This window comes from Myotis nattereri (assembly GCF_964212035.1).
Source record: "Myotis nattereri genome assembly, chromosome: 17".
Classification (NCBI taxonomy): domain Eukaryota; kingdom Metazoa; phylum Chordata; class Mammalia; order Chiroptera; family Vespertilionidae; genus Myotis; species Myotis nattereri.
Window position 1 is genome coordinate 25,752,670 of NC_138092.1, and position 21,065 is coordinate 25,773,734.

Consider the following 21,065-nt stretch of genomic DNA (forward strand, 5'->3'; position numbering starts at 1 on the left):
GTTGAAATACAGATAGATAATGGCCCAGAGGAAGCAACAAATTAACGCTAGGAACTATTTGAGAGAATTTCAAAGAGAAGTCTGAACTAAGTTTGAAAGAATGATTAGGAGTTTACCTGACAAAAAGGGAATATCTGGGGGATGAATGAAGTACGGAGGTACAATTCTAGGAAGAGGAAATTGCAATTTCGCGGTTTTTTTCTTTACTTTTTATTTTTATTAGTTTCAGAGAGGAAGGGAGAGGTTGAGATAGATAGAAACATCAGTGATGAGAGAGAATCACTGATTGGCTGCCTCCTGCATGCCCCATACTGAGGATCGAGCCTGCACCCCAGTCATGTGCTCTGATCGGGAATCGAACCGTGACTCCCCTGATCCATAGGTTGACACTCCACCATTGAACTATGCCAGCAGGGCACAGTTTCATTTTTTAGTAAAAGTAATAAGTATATTGTATAATAATGAGGCCATATCATGAAGTCATTGAAAACCATTGTTGATATGGAAGGGAAAGTGATCTTTATTTTTGAGGCAGTAGGAAACTTTTATTTTTAAAGCATGAAATTAGATGCTTAGGTTTGTTTCATTGAAAGAAATCTCATTGTCCTTTGATAAACTGTCCTTTGAAGTATTTTAAATAAGAGATGTTGGAAGACTAAAATACTATCAAGACAGGGAAAACAGGGAGGAAAATATAAACTTAAGAGCTATGTAAAGAACTTGAGAAACCAATTAGATGTTGGGGATGAGAAAGCAGGAGATATGAATTTCTTTAATGTTCTAGCTTAGGCACATTGGGTAGATAGTAGTGCAATCTGAGAAAATACAGATGGTCGCCATCCAATAAGTCATTCTAGGATGTTTTGGTTCCTTGATACATTTAAAGAAGATTTATTTTATTGAAGGAATATTTATGTTTGACACTAGAGGCAAAATCTTCAGTTAGTTTATTTTTGAGCATCAAAATAAAACTCCCATTAAAGTCGGGTGCAAGAAAAGATATCTGCAGCCATCACTTTAAAAAAAAAAATAATTTTCCTGTATGTTGTAGCCAGTGAATTAAAATGAAGAAAACTGAAAAGTTTGAAAGAGTTTTTGTATTGAAAAGGAGCTCAAGCCGAAACCGGTTTGGCTCAGTGGATGGAGTGTCGGCCTGCGGACTGGAGGGTCCCGGGTTCGATTCCGGTCAGGGGCATGTGCCTGGGTTGCGGGCACATCCCCAGTGGGAGATGTGCAGGGGGCAGCTGATCGATGTTTCTCTCTCATCGATGTTTCTGACTATCTCTCTCCCTTCCTCTCTGTGAGAAATCAATGAAATATATATTAAAAAAAAGAAAAGGAGATCAAAAGTTTTGTTTATTTGTTTTTTGTTGAGTAGAGATTTGAAAGACTATTAGAAGTAGTGGAAGAATTTGCAAAATATATAAAATGCATAGTTTTTCTCTAACCAGCTATTTCCAATTTTGCACACAGTGAAAAAGAACCCCTTCAACATGGCAAGTCAAACATAAATATCAGAAATGATCTTAGCAAGAAATGTAGAATAGAAAATTTTGCAGATGTTGATAACATCTGTTTGCTTAATTTAGCTTAATGAAAAAATTAGTGATTTACACTGAAAGTTATGCAAAGGTATTATTCACATTGTTATTTAAAATAAGAGATATTAGAAATAATGTCTAACTTTAGGGCAGTGGTTCTCAACCTTCTGGCCCTTTAAATACAGTTCCTTATGTTGTGACCCAACCATAAAATTATTTTCATTGCTACTTCATAACTGTAATGTTGCTACTGTTATGAATCGTAATGTAAGTATCTGATATGCAGGATGGTCTTAGGTGATCCCTGTGAAGGGGTCCTTTGACCGCCAAAGGGGTCGCGACCCACAGGTTGAGAACCGCTGCTTTAGGGGCTTTGTTATGTAAAACGTAGAACGTCCATAAAATAAAATTCCGTGTCATCACCAGAATTGCTAAAATTGAAAAGACTGATAGATATTGGCAATCTATGTGGCACAATCAGTACTCTTGCACATAGTTGGTGGGAGTATAAAATGATATATCCACTTCAGAAGATGTAAGATCTGGCAGATTCTTATAAAACTTGAATACTCAGATCCTGTGACACAGAAATTCCATTATGCAGTATTTGCCTAAGAACTGTAAACATAACTTTGCAAAAAGATTTGTATAAGAATGTACAGAACAGTGTTGTTCATAATAACCCTATCTGGAAACAGCCTAGGTGTACAATAGGAGTAGGGATTGATAAACTGGTATATGTACTCAGAGTCATACTACTCAGAAATACAAGGAACAACATAACTGAACATGCAACATGAAACTAAGACAAAAACTTCGGTCTGAGTGTGGAAGACATTGGATTTGAGGACTTTAGAATGAGCAATCAGAGCTACAACATCCAATAATATATCATTTCTGAAAGAAGTCCTATATAAAATGCTAATTTAAATCTAAATAGTTTGGAATTGTTAACAACAGGCAACTCAGAGATAACTACTAAATCATGAAAAGATAAATGCCATTTGTTCCGGCTTTTCATTTCTGATATTTGGGGAAAGAATTTCTTATTTGAGAGGTTATGTTTTTCCTCTAACATCAAAAAGTCAGGTATGTTTTCCAAATAAACTTGAATTTAGCTAAACCTTTTATTTAAAGTATTCATGTTTTTAGCTGGAATCCTTTTTTGCAGTGATTACAGATTGGACTTTTTGTTTGAACTAAATTTACCTTAGTCATATTTAAGTGGGAGCTTCTTTAGAATCCCCTAGACTGTTTTTATTGTATTTTTAAAAAATACATTTTTATTGATTTCAGAGAGAGGAAGGGAGAGGGAGAGTGTGATGGAAACATCAATGATGGGAGAGAATCATTGATTGGCTGCCTCTTGCACGCTCCCTACTGGGGTTCGAGCCCAGAACCCAGGCATGTGCCCTAACTGGGAATCGAACTGTGACCTCCTGGTTCATATAGGTCAACACTCAACCACACTGTCAGGGCTCCACTAGACAGCTTTTTAAAAAAATGTCCATGGTTGGGTCTCTCCCCAGACGGATTAAATCAGGAACTCTAGGTATGAAGAAGAGGAGTTAGTTTTTCTGAAAATTCTTCAGGTTGTTCTAAGGTTTAGGCAGGGATGGGCCTCTGAGGAAAATGATCTTTACACTTTACACAAGAGATAGTATACTGCAGTGGTTTAAGTCACCCTTGGAAGTCATCACCTGGGTTTAAATCCTGGCTGTTCTGAGTATTATTAGCATATGCTGTGGTAGAAAATAAACCCAATAATGATGATGACATAATAATAATAGCAATGAGAGTAATAATAATGACAGCAGCAGCATACATCTATTGACTGCTTTGCTTGCATGTTCCAGGCACTGATTCAAAGTGCTTACTTGTACCCATTCAAAGAATCCTCACAACAGCTCTTTGAGATGACTGCTATAAATCTCATTTTGCAGACGCGGCAACAAGAAGCCTAGATAAAGTTAAATTATTTGGTCAAGTTCACACAGCTAATCAGTTGGGGAGCCAGATTTAAATCCAGTGAGTCTGGCTCCCTAGTCTATACTCTTAGAAATCCAATATGAAAATGTCCCAAGGGAGAGAGTAAGTCCCTAAAACCTCCATCAGAGGTTCGGGTAGCGAGACATTTCTTGGGAGTTGAACTAAAAGCTTATGGACACAAAATCTGATTTTACTAGTAGGAAGCATCTTAGAATTTTACAAGCAAAGAGGATGGGTAAGGGAGAAAGGTTTTGGTTTCTGTAGCCCTACCATCAGTATGTGAAACGACTTATGTTTCCTCCATGCAGCTGTGGCATGGCGGAAAGTGAAGCTCTCTCCAAGGTCACACACTCATAGCTGATGTTCCTGATGTGCTTATTTATTGTACTTAACATGGGATTTCCTCAAGCCCAGAGATTCCCAGAGCTGTCATCTCACTGCTTCCCTGAGTCAGGTTTAGGAGAAGCCACATGTACAGAGACGGCCACATAGTTTGAAGGAAAATCTGTCGATCAATCAATAAGGTGGGAAGTGAGTTTCAAAGGAAAAATTCAAACTGTTCTCAACTATTTGGTGAGCCAGTTTAGAATGCCTTTATACGTTTTTAATCTTTGTGATGAAAATAAACTTGCCCTTCCTAACAGAAGTCAGCATTTCCTGTTGCTACATATCAGCCATGCTGAGAAATTATAGGTTGGTAGAGATTTAAAAGGTATTGAAACATCCACTGTATTATTTTGAAATAAGCCAGGGGATTAACTTAACCTATTGCCCAGAAACAGTCTAAGAGGAATCAGATGGTACTTCAGATTTTTAAATCTCTTGCCATGTCATCTAGCAGGCGAGAAAAAACTTGTGAAGGAAGTCAGCCATTCGCTCAACCTTCTAAACGTTACTAGGAAGTGAAATAAGAACTTTTTAAGTAAGTGTTTTCTAATTGCTGTTGTGAGGGCTTTGTTTCTCACGATCTTCCTCTTGTTTAGATATTGCTTGGACGATCGAAAATCTTTAGAAAGAGATGGGGGATTTTCTGAACTTCAGTCTCGTCTTATTCGTTACGAAACTCAAACTACTTGCACCAGAGACAATTTTCTAGTACCCACTGTGCTGAGTCCTCTCCCATCTCCTGCGGTTCTATCCGAGCCTGGAAGTGTCCCTGACGGAGAAGCTTTACAGAGTGAACTCCGGACTGAAGCATCCCGGTTGAAAAGGAGATCGAGAGACCTGAACTGCCTGGATCCCAAAAGAAGGTGCTCTTAAGTACACACAAATAGTATCTGGACAGAAAGTATGTTAGTCCTTAGGTGATTTCCCCCCATAGTAATCTTTCATATTTTTAAGTTGTTTTCTGCATAGATTTTAGATTAATTCTTTCATACCAGGGATTTTGTTTTTATTGTGAGCAATTGATGATTTGCTTATAAGTTATAAAAACAAATGACTTGGAAAAAACACCCTTTGGCTTGCTTTATATGCTAATATACAATCCATTAACACAATGGATTGTGAAGTTTTCCAGCCACGGAACACTGGAGATCTTATGCAATAGATTAAGCAGCTGCGCTGCTCTGTGGAAGAGGGTGTTTGGGGATGGCAGTTCTCTTAGCTCTTCATTCCCTCTCCCTCACAGCTCCTGTTTACATTGGCTTCTTAAAGGGCGGTTCCAGGCAATACCATTTTTTTTAATTATTATTTTTTAATGTTATTTTATTGTTTAAAGTATTACATATGTCTTAGTATTACATATTACATAAAGTAGTACATATGTCTCCTTTCAGGCAATACCATTTCAAAACCACCTGTTTCAGGCCCTGGCCAGGTAGCTCAGTTGGTAAGAATGGTGTACCGATATACCAACGTTTTGGGTTTGATCCTGGATCAGGGCACATAGAAGAATCAACTAATGAATGCATAAATAAGTGAAACAGCAAATGGATGTTTCCATCTCCCTCTCTCAAATATATAAATACCAGTTGCTTCATATAAATAAAGATTTAAAGCCTACATAATATAATAATGCATTATGTAAAACTTTTCTGGATACTTTTTTTGCTAGCTGAATAAAATAGTCAAATACTTGAATTTATCTTCAGAATCTTTGTCAACTTTAGGTCTTTGGCATCTAAAGCAAGTCTTAAATTATTGTTTTTAAATCTTTCAAAAAGTATGAAATAATGTAAAAGTGAAACGTTCAAATCTTCTTTTTGAACAATAATAATGTTAGGACACTATTTCTCTGATATAAAATAACTAAATTATTTTCATGAGGACTTTAAAAATTCATGGTCCTTTTTACACCTGCCAAAGCTAAAAAGCAAGTTCATTTAGGATACTGTATTTTGTGACAGTGTTTTATTTCTGACGCATTCTAGAAACAAAGTATATTGTGGCCTATCGGATAGCAGAATTGAAAACTATGAGACCCTGCCTTGTAAAAGGAAATTGAAGCACTTAGAAAGGTTAAAGCAAGAGTCAGTTTTATTTGTATTTTTTTTTAAATATATTTTATTGATTTTTTACAGAGAGGAAGGGAGAGAGATAGAGAGTTAGAAACATCGATGAGAGAGAAACATCGATCAGCTGCCTCCTGCACATCTCCCACTGGGGATATGCCTGCAACCCAGGTACATGCCCTTGACCGGAATCGAACCTGGGACCTTTCAGTCCGCAGGCCGACGCTCTATCCACTGAGCCAAACCGGTCTCGGCTATTTGTATTTTTTTTAACACTTATTTTGCACAGATAGTTGCATATGTACATAGAAACCAAACCATAGGTTATGGTTTCTTTGGCAAAATTATTTAATAAAAAAGTATAAGTACTTAACAAATAAGTATTGAATCTATAAATAGCACCACCAGGCATTCCCTAGCTGATTTATGTGAGAAATTGTGAATTCATGGGGAGGGCAATAGTAATATTGCTGAAATTCTGTGTTTTAGCCACTCATTTGAAGAACTAAGGGAGCAACTGTATAATATGATGTTGATTACTTATTTAAGGCAGTAGTAGCAAGAAATTTTGTTTGCTTTTCTTGGGTTTATGTTTCAAATGATATAGCTGTAACATTTAAGACAGAAAATGGACTTCATTGTTGATTCACTTAATCTATGTTTTTGATATTTTTCCCCACAATAGACTTGTGAAATCTGAAAGTTCAGATTCTCTTCTTTCTCAGATGAGTGGCAATACAAATCATCACCATCATGCAGTGACATCCAAAAAGCCACAGCCTGAGAGAGCATTATCTATGACTTGTCCATCTGTTCCTGTTCATAGCTATAAAACTCCAAGAGTCACTACAAAGGCCAGTTCAGGTCAAAAACGTGTGCATGAATCAAAGGCACTGAGGCAAACTAAGGAGTCAAGGTCACAGAAACATACACGGGTAACGGTTTATTTCCTCTCTCTCTTAATTCCATATGGCAAGAAGTTCCTTTGATTCATTTCAAATGTATGTCTAAAATTTTTATGAATGAAATGAAATGGTATCTATAATTCACTTTAAAATAATCCAGTGCAAGAAGGGTAATGGGAAAGTGGGTAGCTGGTAAATGAAACAAAATTAGCCACAGATTGATCCTCCTTGATAGTGGTTGATAGATGTATTGAGATAGAGATGTGTTATAAAATCTTCTCTCTATTTTTCAGTGCTTAAAATTTTCCAATAAAAAAATAAATACACTGCTGTGTATAGCTCCTACACTCAGATTTCAATTCAATAGCCACGATTTTAATTCCTCTCAAGATATTCCAGTCACTTCTTGCTAACAGATAGTATCCTGTGACATGTGTGACTCTGTAGACATTTCAGATCTCTTTTCTTCTAAGTTTTGCCTTTAGCATGGCTACATGATTGCGTACTGTATAGAATTTAGCTTTAAAGCTGAAGTAACGTTTGTACCTTTTCCACAAAATATTAGTCGTGTCTTATGTTCTATTGAAGATGTTGAAAGAAGTGGTTACTGAAACCCTGAAGAAGCACAGTATCACCGAGGCGCACGAGTGCTTCACGGCCTGCAGTCAGCGTCTCTTTGAGATCTCGAAGTTCTACCTTAAGGTACGGTCTCTCCTCTACTAATGGTAAAATGGAGGTCACGTTCTCATGTTCCTGTTTGAAATAATGGTTAGTGAGTATTTCTCATACCAATTACTTATAACTTGTTGCCAGATTCTTTTAAAAGTGCAGGTAGAAAAAAATAGAGCTAAAATATTTCAATTTATTTGATTTTAGTCCTCATATATACAAAACCACATTTTAATTGGTATCCTCAGTATTTCTCTCATAAGCCTTTGATTTAGTTGATAATAAGCTTCAAGAAATATTTAAAACTGCATATTGACCACATGTATTAAATTCACCTTCTTCCTAAAATCTCTCAAGATAGATAGATAGTATTCAAGTATAAAAACCCAAGAAAAGAGGAAAGTAAAAATGTAGACATGTTTTTCAGTAGATTGTTGAACAAAGCAAATGGAAGTGTGGTGTAGATGAGCAAATGAATTTATGACCTAAATGCCCGCTTAGTAGAATACCAGTGAGACACAAACCAATTCAGCTGCCACCGTCTCTGACCTGCTCAGACTCGAAGACACCAGCTCTCATGGAAAGCAGGGGAATTCAGTCAAGTTCTACAAAGGGAGCTGGGGAACCTTCAACTTGCTCAGTGTCCCTCTCTCACAGTGCTAACTACAAGGTCTATTCCTTCTAGTTTTCTTCCCCACCCCTGACAGGGCAGGAAATAGTCTCTGGAGAAAAAAGAGAGGCTGCATTTTAAAAAAAGCCAACTGGCCCCCTACTGTGTAAAGACACCAGTGAATAAACTACACACAAGACAGAGCTTCCAGTAAGATTTTCAGTATCTCTTTTTGAAGATGACTGGGTAGCCAAGGATTAGCAGATTTTAAAGGAATGCTTCTCACACAAGAGATGTCAAAACAAAGGATAATCTCAAGGTTATTTACTAATGACTGTCCTCCGTAAGTTAATGTGCAAGTTGTAAAATGCTGTATGTATTTTGTTATGTTTAGGATCTTAAAACTTCAAGGGGTCTATTTGAAGAAATGAAGAAAACCGCAAACAACAATGCTGTACAGGTAAATCATTTATTCCCACAAAACTACATTCAGTCAAATTTCTGTTGTATTTGAAAGTAGCTTTGATGCTGTTGTCTATACAGTAAGGACACTCTTTGAAATACTTAGTAATAGACGTTGGCCGGCAGGTTGCTCTGTGAACAAGAGTTTCTATAATGATGCTAAGAAAGGAAAATTTTTAAATAAATCATCCAAAGAGCTGGAAAAATTAATCCATTTTGGTTCATTGATTGAAAAGTTTGGTTTGATTTCTTTCTAGTGACCCTTTGAAAACATTTGAAACATTTTTTTTTTTAAGTCTCTCATGGCAAAGGGACCTTTTTCCTCTTTACACTCTTTTTTTTTTAATATATTTTTATTGGTGTCAGAGAGTAAGGGAGAGGGAGAGAGAGATAGAAACATCAATGATGAGAGATAATCATTGATTGGCTGCCTCCTGCTCACCCCCTATTGGGGATCGAGCCTGCAACCCAGGCATGTGCCCTTGACCGGAATCAAACCCGGGACCCTTCAGTTGTAGGCCTATGCCCTAACCACTGAGCCACACCGGTTAGGGCTGAAACATTTTAAAATAAAGGTGAGAAAATAGAGCAGAATCTGCATTTGCTTCCGTGGGAAGTTATTATACTCTGCAGTGGAAGTCAAGCAAAACGTGCTCTCCAGTTAGAAAATAAAACGTGTTTTTAAGATAAAACAGGTTTTGAGACTGTGACATGTTACTTTTTCTTTTAAAATTTCTACTATAGTCTTTTGAAGTTTTAACAGTATCTTTTTCTATTACTTATATTTTTAATAGAAATGAACCATAACCATATTTTCTTCTCCCTCTAGGTGATTGAATGGGTATTAGAAAAGACAAGCAAAAAATAACAGAATCATTCTCCTTGGACAATTGTTAATTGGGCAAGCTATTACTCACTACTTCCTCTCTTATTTTGAACATTATAAACAAATTTCAGACTTTATTCAAAGAATAGATGTTACATCTGTAAAGAATTTCATAAATAATCCCATATTTATATAGTTTTGAGGATGCTCAGTTAATCTGTTTTTAATTATATATATATGTATATATATATATTATAGTTTCATTATATTTTAAATTTTTAAAGTTAATATTTGTATATATTTTTTGAAATTTTTACTGTTGGTTATTTAATTATGCCAATAAATAGAAAAAGATGTTTCTTTACTTCTTAGTAAATGTCTTTTTTCTTAGGTCTATTTAAATTATTGAGCCCCAAGTAAGAGAGTGCAAATGACTTTTCTCATGTGTTTCAACAGCATAATTTATTGGACAGCTTCTGATTTAGAAAGTATTGCCAAAAAAACTCAAACAATTAGCCATCTTCCCTTACCCTGCTCCAGCGCCACCACTGGGGCTAGTACTAATGTTTATTTGGGATCAAAAAAGAATGGGCAAAAATTGTGAAAATAAGATATAGCAAAGGTGACTCAATACAGATCCCCAGAAAAAATACTTTTCCTCATTGTAGAAGATCTGGAAAAATGAAGAAAATACAAAGAAGAGTGAAACAAATTCCAACATTGCCCCCATTTATCTGTGTAGCCTCTGTTAATATTATATGCAATTATTTTAAAAACCTTTTCAAAATTGAGGTCATCTGTATGTGTGTATGTGTGTTTATATGTGTTTATGTTAATTTATAGTCTGCTTTTCACTTAACAAAGTGTCATGAATTTTATATCATATATTATTTTAAAAACTGCATAATACAAATGAACCAAAATTTGTTTAATTAGTCCCTTGTTGTTGAAAACATAGACTCATTTTTTTCTATTATAAATAAAACTTTAATGAATCTTCCTACTACATCATTGATATTTCCTTAGTATAACTTTTTTAAGAGTGGGTTTTGTGGGTCGTAAGATTTTAGGTAAATATTTCCAAATTGCCTTTCTAAGAGATCACTTTGCGTACCCACCAGCAGAGCCCCTGTTTCCTTTACTGGTGACTGAAAATAGGGGTGCAGAGGCACATGAAAATAAATATATATATATATATATATATATATATATATATATATATGCCACTCTTTAATTGCTCTTTTTTATTTTTCTCACTGGTTTGTAAGGGTTCTTTCTTATCTATTAAGGGTATTAGCTGGTTGTCATTTTGTCGATGGTGTTATTTTGACCCTGAGAGGGCAGTAAGCAAGAATCTGGCAAACACCACTTGGTGAAAGCTAAACCTGGAAGAAGTACAGCTGCACATGCTTTGGGGCTGTGCTTCAGGGGAGGAACCCAGCTGCCCTTTATATAAGGTAAGCAGGAGAGGGCCCTTGAAAGGTACATGGGAGAGAGATAGGCTTAGCTTAGACATCAGCTTCTCTAGGGAGTTATTTACTGGTGCTGGAAATAATGCTGAAAGCTCACACTCTTTAAAATTCTAAGTTTGGTACTAAAATAAATAAATAAAATAAGTTTAAAAAAATAAATAAAATAAAATTCTAAGTTTGGAATGAGACCTTTTTCTTGGAAAAGAGAGCACCACAGGACCCAGCTAGCTCAGCCATGTTATGTAGTGGTGATACATTTGGCAAAACTGTGGCTTGTATAACCTAGAAAAGAGAACTTATATCTAATGGACTTATGGATCAGTTAAGGGTATCTCAGGTGGATTGTTAAAAGTGTCAGAGGGCCATTTTTTGTTTATTTAGGTGAATATAATAGGGTATAGAAAAGATAGATGAGCTAAAGAAGGAACTGTTCTGTCTTTTAGCAGATTTTTTTTTTTAAATCCTCACCCAAGCATATTTTTCCATTGATTTTTGGAGAGAATGGAAGAGAGAAGGAAAGACAGAGAGAAATATCGATGTGAGAGAAGCACATGGATTGGTTGCCTCCTGCAGGTGCCCCCAACCAAGGTCTGGGCCAGGGAGGAGTCTACAATTGAGGTACGTGCCCTTGACTAGAATCAAACCTGGGAAACTTCAGTCCACAGGCTGATGCTCTATCCACTGAGCAAAACTGGCTAGGGCTTTTAACAAATTTTTAAAAAGATACTTAAGGGCTTAGGAAATTCTGGATTGGGAAGTAAAATGGTTTCCCATTTCCAATATCTCCAATGGCAAAAGATTCTCAAAGTAAGAACTAGCCTCAGAAAAACAGTCACACCAAAGGTGTGGTTATATAACCCTTTATTAAGACCTATTTAATGATTTAAACAATATGACAACTGATATGAAGTGTGAAGTTGTATCTCATGGTTTTGATTTGCATTTCCATGATAACTAATGATGTTGAGCATATTGTCATGTGCTTATTGACCAATTATATATCTTGGGAGAAATGTCTACTCAAATTCTTTGACCATTTTTTAATTAGATTATTCGTATTTTTGTTGAATTATAAGAGTTCTTTATATATTCTAGATTCTAGTCCCTTATCAGATGTATGATTTACAGATATTTCCTTCAGCTCTGTGGGTTGTCTTCTCACTTTATAGTTTTCTTATATTTAGGTTTATGATGCATTTTCAGTTAATTTTTGTTTATGTTGTGAGGAAAGGATCCACCTTTATTCTTTTGCATATAGATATCCAGTTGTCAGCAGTATTTATTGAAAAAACTATACTTTCTTCCTTGAATTTTCATCACAACAGAAAGTCCATAAAGTTTTAAGGAATTTGTATCACAATGAAAAGAAGTCCCCTGGCCACCAAATTTCAATAGGAAGGAGCAGGATGAGAAAAACGTTTAGTTGTAAACAGTGACTATTTCTTATAGAAAGAAGACTTTTTAGAAAGTCGTAGCCAAGAACCCACAATGGACTAGGATACCAATCCCAGGTACCAGAAATGAATCCTGATTCATGTTCCCTGCCTTTGACCGTGTGAACGGATGGCAGTGCCTAGTTGGGTTTCAGAATTACTATGGACTAGTGACAAGTCCTTAATGAAAGGAAGTATCTGCTGTAGTTATCCTGTCCCTCCCTCAGCGTCATATGTTTGATATATAAACGCCAGTTAACTAGTTTAATTAGTTAATTCGGTCACGATGTTCTGTATTTTAAAAAGCTGCACCCTAGGAAGTCTCATCCCTATCTGGACCAGATGAAAGTCACAGGATACTGGACTTTGGCCCATATTGGGAGGAAATGAGCGTATTTTGCATGTAAGAGAATGAAAATAATTGTGGCCAGAGTGGAATGTGGTAGGTTAAATGTGACCTCAGAGCTTTGGGCTTCTCCAGTGAGGCGATGGAGTCTCTTCCCCTAGTTCTTGCATCTGGGCTGGCAATGTGACTTGCTTTGACTATATATGGTAGCATAAGTGACATGGTGAGCTAGAACCTTGCAGCTCAAGGACCTTGCAGCTTCTGGTTTGCTCTTCTAGAATCTGGCCCTGACTGTAAGGGAGTCTCATAAGGGACTGGTTTAGCCTACCTGACGACGAGGGGCCAGAAGAGAACCGAGGTGCCCATCTCACAGTCACCACCAGCTGTAGGACAGTGGGTGAGGCATTTGGGAACTTCCAGTCCAACAGAGTGCGCAGCTAAATACACCACGTGAGTGAGCCTGGCAAAGCCAGCAAGGAACTGCCCAACCAACCCACAGAATAGTGAGACATAATACGTTGCTGTGTTGTAAGCCACCAGGTTGTGCAGTCATTTGTTTTGTATAAACATGAAGTTCTGTTCACATTGAAGAATTCACTGAGAGGCCAAGTGCAAGAAGGAAAGTTGCAAAAACGTCATTTATGAAGGCTTTAGTTTGAAGGCCCTACGTGCAGAAAAAAGAAAGCTGCTTTTTGGACTGGATTTGCCTTTCTCCTGAGACCCAGAAAACTTGCAGAGGAAGCAGTTCCTTCGCCCATTGTGCAGGTGAGGATTACAAAGCAGAGAAGCAGCAATTAATGAGGCATGAAATGAGGGTCTTTCTTGGACGTTGCCTTTGAGTTCTTAGGAGGAAATAGGCTTTATTCATCCAAAGAATTATAGTTGAAAGTTGCTGAAAATATAATTGGCTTTGTTTCTTGAAGAGAACAAAGGGCTGTGTTTTTTCCCAACATTCCCAGGCCCTGGTCCAAGCCAAGGCAGAACTGCAGCCATCAGGCCAATGGGCTCCGCCTCTGCGATTGGAGTCAGGGTTAGAGGCCTCATCCAGGGATGCCTCCTCCTCAGTGGATTGGCTGGTTGTGCGTCAGTTCCCACTCTTGTCCCCTTTGGGAGTCATTTTTCACCATCCTCCACCTCTGTTCTACTCTTGCTTTGACACTGAGCAATGTTTTCTGTATCAAGTCTAACACTCTTCCAAAAAGATATCTTATTTATGTCCAAGAAAAAGATGACTGGAGGATAAAAGGCAAAAATAGAGGTTCCTGCCCTGACTGGTTTGGCTCAGTGGATAGGGCGTCAGCCTGCAGACTGAAGGGTCCTGGGTTCGATTCCGGTCAAGGGCATGTACCTTGGTTGTAGGCACATCCTCAGTGGGAGGTGTGCAGGAGGTGGCTGATCGATGTTTCTCTCTCATCGATGTTTCTAACTCTCTATCCCTCTCCCTTCCTCTCTGTAAAGAATCAATAAAATACATTTTTTAAAAAATAGAGGTTCCTACTGCTTGTCTGTTATCATACAAGTGGGATTCCATACCCTACATGGACATGGTTCAGTCAGTTAATGAGGTATTAGACTTGCTTTCCCTCGTGAAATCAAAGCACGATTTAGAAGGCAACAGGTGACATGGTCATTAATTTCGGGCCATATTTACAAATAGTACTATTACTCAGGATTTTATAAACAACTTAAAAACATTATTCATCGCCCTAACTGGTTTGGCTCAGAGGATAGAGCGTCGGCCTGCAGACTGAGGGGTCCCAGGTTTGATTTCAGTCAAGGGCATGTACCTTGGTTGCAGGCACATCCCCAGTAGGGGGTGTGCAGGAGGCAGCTGATCCATGTTTCTCTCTCATTGATGTTTCTAACTCTCCCTCTCCCTTCCTCTCTGTGAAAAATCAATAAAATATATTTTTAAAAAACATTATTCACCATTATCAGAATATTTACCCCTAAAAAAACCTTCAAAAGAGAATTTTAAAATGCACATTTAAGAAGTTTATGTAATATGGGGGGGGGGGGGGGCGGTATTAAGGTCATACTCATGGTCCTGGTCCCATTTTATAGCAATAACTGATAATAAGAGGGCTTTTTAATGTATCTTTCCAGGCATTTTATACAAGTACAAGCATATTATTATGTGTCCATTTTTTTCTCCACTGAGCAAACCCACGATGCCCTTTATAAGAAATATTTTTTTAAAAATAATTCTTTATTGTTGGAAGTATTACATATGTCCCCTTTCCCCCTCCCCCCCATAGACCTCCCTCCAATCCTCCCCATTCCTGCCCCAGGCCTTCACCACCCATTGTCTGTTTTGCATATATGCATACAAGGTCTTTGGTTGACTACCTTCCACCCACCCACCCTCCCCTGCCTTCCCTCCAAGGTTCCACACTGTTCCATGCTTCCGTGTCTCTGGATCCACTCTGTTCATCTGTTTATTTTGTTACTTAGATTCCACTTATGAGTGAGATCATGTGATACTTGTCTTTCTCAGACTGACTTATCTCACTTAGCATGATATTCTCTAGGTCCCTCCATGCTGTCTCAAAAGGTAAGAGAATCTTCTTTTTTATTGCTGCATAGTATTCCATGGTATAAATGTACCACAGCTCTTTTATCCACTCATCTACTGATGGGCATTTGGGTTGTTTCCAGATCTTAGCTATTGTAAATTGTGCTGTTATGAACACAGGGGTGCATACATTCTTTCTGATTGGTGTTTCGGGTTTCTTAGGATATATTCCTAGCAGTGGGTCACTGGGTCAAATGGCAGTTCCCTATTTAATTTTTTGAGGAAACGCCATATTGTTTTCCATAATGGCTGCATCAGTCTGCATTCCCACCAGCAGTGTACTAGGGTTCCCTTTTTTCCACATCCTTGCCAGCACTTGTCATTTGTTGATGGTAACCATTCTGATAGGTGTGAGGTGATACCTCATTGTTATTTTAATTTACATCTCTCTGATGATCAGTGACTTTGAGCATATTTTCATATGTCTTTTGGCCATCTGTATGTCCTTTTTGGAGAGTGTCTTAGGTCCTTTGCCCATTTTTTTATTGGATTGTTTATCTTCCTTTTGTTAAGTTGTATGAGTTCCTTATATATTTTGGATATAAACCCTTTATCAGATGTATCATTGCCAAATTTGTTCTCCCATACAGTGGGCTCCCTTTTATAAGAAGTATTTTTAATGTCCCCTTTGGTGCCAAGGTAAAATTAATAAAAGTCTCTGGCCAAGCTCCCTAGAAAACCAAAGCTGAAGCAGGGATGAAGTGCTGATGCTTTAAGAGGCCCAATTCCAGGGCACTGAGAGTGAAGAATAGGGCATCAAGGGAGGTGATCCATTCCTGCTCTGGCCACTGCTTCATGAGGCCCAAAGAGACAGCCAGTCACCCATCAGGGGTCTTCTCAGACACAAGGGATGTGTCTGAGTATATAAAGGGATGTCTCTCAGGATATAGAGTCTATGGAGAAACCATGTCTCAGAAGTACACAGGAGGGAGCAGGAAGAGGATTATGTTATATGCTCAGCTCCTGCCTATTAACTCCTGTTTGGCCCACAAACATTTCAATCCCCTACAGTCCTGTGTGGTTCAGGTCATTACCTTAGCACAGCGGTTCTCAACCTGTGGGCCGCGACCCCTTTGGCGGTCGAACAACCCTTTCACAGGGGTCACCTAAGACCATCCTGCATATCAGATATTTACATTACGATTCATAACAGTAGCAACATTACAGTTATGAAGTAGCAACAAAAATAATTTTATGGTTGGGTCACAACATGAGGAACTGTATTTAAAGGGCCAGAGGTTGAGAACCACTGTCTTAGCAGATATTCAGGGTACTTTTCTTATGCCCTACAGTGTGCCCTACCATCCAAATCTGGAATTGATGACAGAAAACAGAAATTCAAGTATGCATCTCCTTAGCCTGGCGACCTGGCAGCAGCCAAGGGGAGAGTTAGGGGAGGCTGCGTTTCCAGGCAAACAGTTTGGCTCTGAGGGGCAGAAACACTTAGTTCAAGCAGAGCTCGTAGTGCCTAACCTTGAGTAAGCAGCTCAGCGTCGACTAGATGATGACATGGAGTGTGTCTGAGGAGATGCACAGTGTTTACATAGTACAGATACATAACCGACATGCAGTCAGGATTCTTTGATTGATATCCTCTGACTATAAAGACATTTTAGAAAAGGAAAACATGATAATAAAGTATATGCATTTCAACATGGAGGTGCTGGAGTGCAGCTATACTGAGACAAAATGAAGTCACCGAATAGTTGACTTTCTCCTGGGTTCAGCATGAATGAGGCACAGATAAAAAAAGTAGTCAGGGGTCTTATTTTGGTGACTCAAGTACCATGTTCACACTTGCTGCCAGTGACGTGTTTTTATAAAATGATTTATAAAATGCCCTGAACAAAACAAAAATACAACCTTCCATATACATGGAAATTGCATATCTAGAAAACTCAGAATATGTTGAATTAGATAAAAAATAATGCTTTTCCATGTAAACTGTAGTCAGGGTCTAGGTTCCAGTCATTATAAACGTGATTTTCACCTGTATGAATAATTCAGGACACAAAAATTGTGTGGGGAGTAGTTCCACTGGATGCAGGGACTGTCATCACACGCAAGAAGTCTGCCAACTCTGGCTTTTGTTCAGTAAATACCAATAGTGTCCCTTCTCCCCAATCATTGTGACAACAAAACACTAGCACAGATTTCCATGAACCCCAGCAGTGCCACTCCTCCTGAGGACCACTTTTTAAGAAACAAACAGAATATCTATAATATATTTACATCTGCATTTTGCACGAGTTGCATTTATACATTTCATCCACATTAGCACTTAGGCCGTTCTTTGTAACAGTCGCACAATATTGTAGTGCATCAGTGGGCCAGGATGTATTATTTAGTTCTTGATGGTCACATTGACCTTTTCAGCTTCTCATTACAAACAATGCTGCAAAGATGATCCTTACACATTAGTATGTGTACACATGTATCTCTAGGATAAAGTCTCAAAGGTACATGTATTTTTAAATTTTTATATATATTACCCAATTGCCCTTCAAATTATTGCTAAATATAGGTGTCCCAAAAAATGTATACATACTTTAACAGTTCCGTTTTGAAAATGAAATGTATTTTAATAAATGCTGCCTTTATAGTTATTCAAAGTGTGTGTACACATGTTTTTTGGGACATACTATATGTATACACCAGCTAATGGTGGATATAATCGTTTGTTTTCCCATGACTTTCTACCAGGAATTATAGAATCTTGGCCAGTTGGTATTTTAAAGATGAAAATAAGGAATTATAAAGCCATTTTCAGATCATTTTATATTACCTAGTAGTCACCTGCTTTAAATTGTCTTTTTACATAAGACACTCATGTGGGAAAGATTGGACTTTCTAGGGTAGAACAGGGTAACGAGTGAAAGGTAGGCAGACATAAGTTTTACTCTCAGTATGAAAGAACTTTCTAAGCACTGTGGCCAGTGGAGCAACCTGCCTTGGAGATAAGGAGCTCCCTGCCCAGAGCTGGAAAATTTTTATTTCCAGTGGAATGAACAACCACAAGGTATGTTCAGGAAGAAATTTCTGAGTTTACTGGAATACTATACAGGGTTAACATTTAGGTAAATGTAGTACCTCGACCATAGTGTATGTGGGATGACTTTAGGTGGTACAAACTTTAAAATTTTTAACTGGTTTATATTCATTTTTATGTATATTTGCTGTGTTGCTATATTACTAGAAAATCATATACTCTAAAATGCTAAAACTATACATAAACGTTGGGCAATAATATGCTTGATGACGTCCAAAGTCTCTTCAAAACTGAGATTCTACAGTTCTACATGTAATCTCCATATTAATAAATTATCAAATAATAAAATGACTTCTCAACCCCAGCCTGTTACATTTATTACAAGCAATTTATTTATTTATTTATTTTTTATTGCTTAAAGTATTACAAAGGGTATTACATATGTGTCCATTTTATCACCCCGCCCTAGACAGTCCCCTAGCCTCCCCTATCCCCCAGTGTCTTATGTCCATTGGTTATGCTTATATGCATGCATACAAGTCCTTTAGTTGATCTCTTACCCCCCTACCTCCTGCCCCCCAACCCTCCCCTACCTTCCTGCTGCAGTTTGACAATCTGTTTGAGGCTGCTCTGCCTCTGTATCTATTATTGTTCAAAAGTTTATAATGGTCTCTATTATCCATGAATGAGTGAGATCATGTGGTATTTTTCCTTCATTGACTGGCTTATTTCACTTAGCATAATGCTCACCAGTTCCATCCATGACGTTGCAAATGGTAAGAGTTCCTTCCTTTTTACAGCAGCATAGTATTCCATCGTGTAGATGTACCACAGTTTTCTAATCCATTCATCTACTGATGGGCACTTAGGCTGTTTCCAGATCTTAGCTATGGTGAATTGTGCTGCTATGAACATAGGGGTGCATATATCCTTTCTGATTGGTGTTTCTGGTTTCTTGGGATATATTCCTAGAAGTGGGATCACAGGGTCAAATGGGAGTTCCATTTTCAGTTTTTTAAGGAAACTCCATACTGTCTTCCATAGTGGCTGCACCAGTCTGCATTCCCACCAGCAGTGCACAAGTGATCCTTTTTCTCCACATCCTCTCCAGCACTTGTCGTTTGTTGATTTGTTGATGATAGCCAGTCTGACAGGTGTGAGATGATACCTCATTGTTGTTTTGATTTGCATCTCTCGGATGATTAGTGACTTTGAGCATGTTTTCATATGTCTCTTGGCTTTCTGAATGTCCTCTTTTGAAAGGTGTCTATTTAGGTCCTTTGCCCACTTTTTGATTGGATTGTTTATCTTCCTTTTGTTGAGTTGTATGAGTTCCCTATAAATTTTGGAGATTAGGCCCTTATCAGATATGACATTGGCAAATATGTTTTCCCACACAGTGGGTTTTCTTGTTGTTTTGTTGATGGTTTCTTTTGCTGTGCAGAAGCTTTTTATTTTGATGAAGTCCCATTTGTTTATTTTCTCTTTAGTTTCAAGTGCCCTAGGAGCTGTGTCAGTGAAGAAATTGCTTCGGCATATGTCTGAGATTTTGTTGCCTTTGGATTCTTCTAGAATTTTTATGGTTTCCTGTCGTACATTTAAGTCCTTTATCCATTTTGAGTTTATTTTTGTGTATGGTGTAAGTTGGTGGTCTAGTTTCATTTTCTTGCATATATCTGTCCAATTTTCCCAACACCATTTATTGAAGAGACTATCGTGGCTCCATTGTATGTTCTTGCCTCCTTTGTCAAATATTAATTGAGCATATTGGTTCGGGCCGATTTCTGGGCTCTCTATTCTATTCCATTGATCTATATGCCTATTCTTGTGCCAGTACCAGGCAGTTTTGAGAACAGTGGCTTTGTAATACAACTTGATATCTGGTATTGAGATCCCACCTACTTTGTTCTTTTTCAGGATTGCTGCAGCTATTCGGGGTCTTTTTTTATTCCAGATGAATTTTTGGAGAGTTCGTTCTAGATCTCTGAAGTATGCCGTTGGTATTTTAATGGGAAGTGCGTTGAATTTATAGATTGCTTTGGGTAGTATGGACATTTTAATGATGTTGATTCTACCAATCCAGGAACACGGTATGTTCTTCCATCTGTTTATGTCTTCCTCTATATCTTTTTTCAACGTCCTGTAGTTTTCTGAGTAGAGGTCTTTTACCTCTTTAGTTAAGTTGATTCCTAGGTAGCTTAATTTTTTTGGTGCAATGGTAAACGGGATTGCTTTTATAATCTCTCTTTCTGAAAGTTCACTACTGGTGTATAGAAATGCCTCAGATTTCTTGGGGTTAATTTTGTATCCTGCTACATTGCCAAATTCATGTATTAAGTCTAGTAGCTTTTGGATGGAGTCTCTGGGGTTTTGTATGTATAATATCATGTCGTCTGCAAATAAGGACAGTTTTACTTCCTCTTTTCCAATTTGGATGCCTTTTATTTCTTCTTCTTGCCGAATTGCAATGGCTAACACTTCCAGTACTATGTTGAACAGGAGTGGTGAGAGGGGGCATCCCTGTCTTGTTCCTGTTCTTAGGGGAAATGGTGTTAGTTTTTGCCCATTGAGTATGATGTTGGCTGTGGGCCTGTCATATATGGCTTTTATTATGTTGAGGTATGATCCTTCTACTCCCACCTTGCTGAGAGTTTTTATCAAAAATGGGTGTTGAATTTTGTCAAATGCTTTTTCTGCATCAATTGATATGACCATGTGGTTTTTTTCTTTCAGTTTGTTTATGTGATGTATCACGTTTATTGATTTGCGGATATTGTACCATCCTTGCATCCCTG

At 37.8% G+C, this 21,065-nt stretch overlaps 1 protein-coding gene across 1 annotated transcript in view; it reads left to right on the forward strand.

Annotated features, from left to right (window-relative positions):
- MTBP (MDM2 binding protein) overlaps positions 1-9,582 on the forward strand; it is a 50,720-nt gene extending 41,138 nt beyond the window's left edge. The window contains exons 18-22 of the mRNA XM_081111287.1: positions 4,514-4,780; positions 6,669-6,918; positions 7,477-7,590; positions 8,562-8,627; positions 9,459-9,582. Coding sequence (XP_080967413.1) covers positions 4,514-4,780; positions 6,669-6,918; positions 7,477-7,590; positions 8,562-8,627; positions 9,459-9,497 — 736 coding nt within the window. The 3' untranslated portion in view covers positions 9,498-9,582. The remainder of the gene's footprint in view (positions 1-4,513; positions 4,781-6,668; positions 6,919-7,476; positions 7,591-8,561; positions 8,628-9,458) is intronic.
- Positions 9,583-21,065: the final 11,483 nt, after the last annotated feature.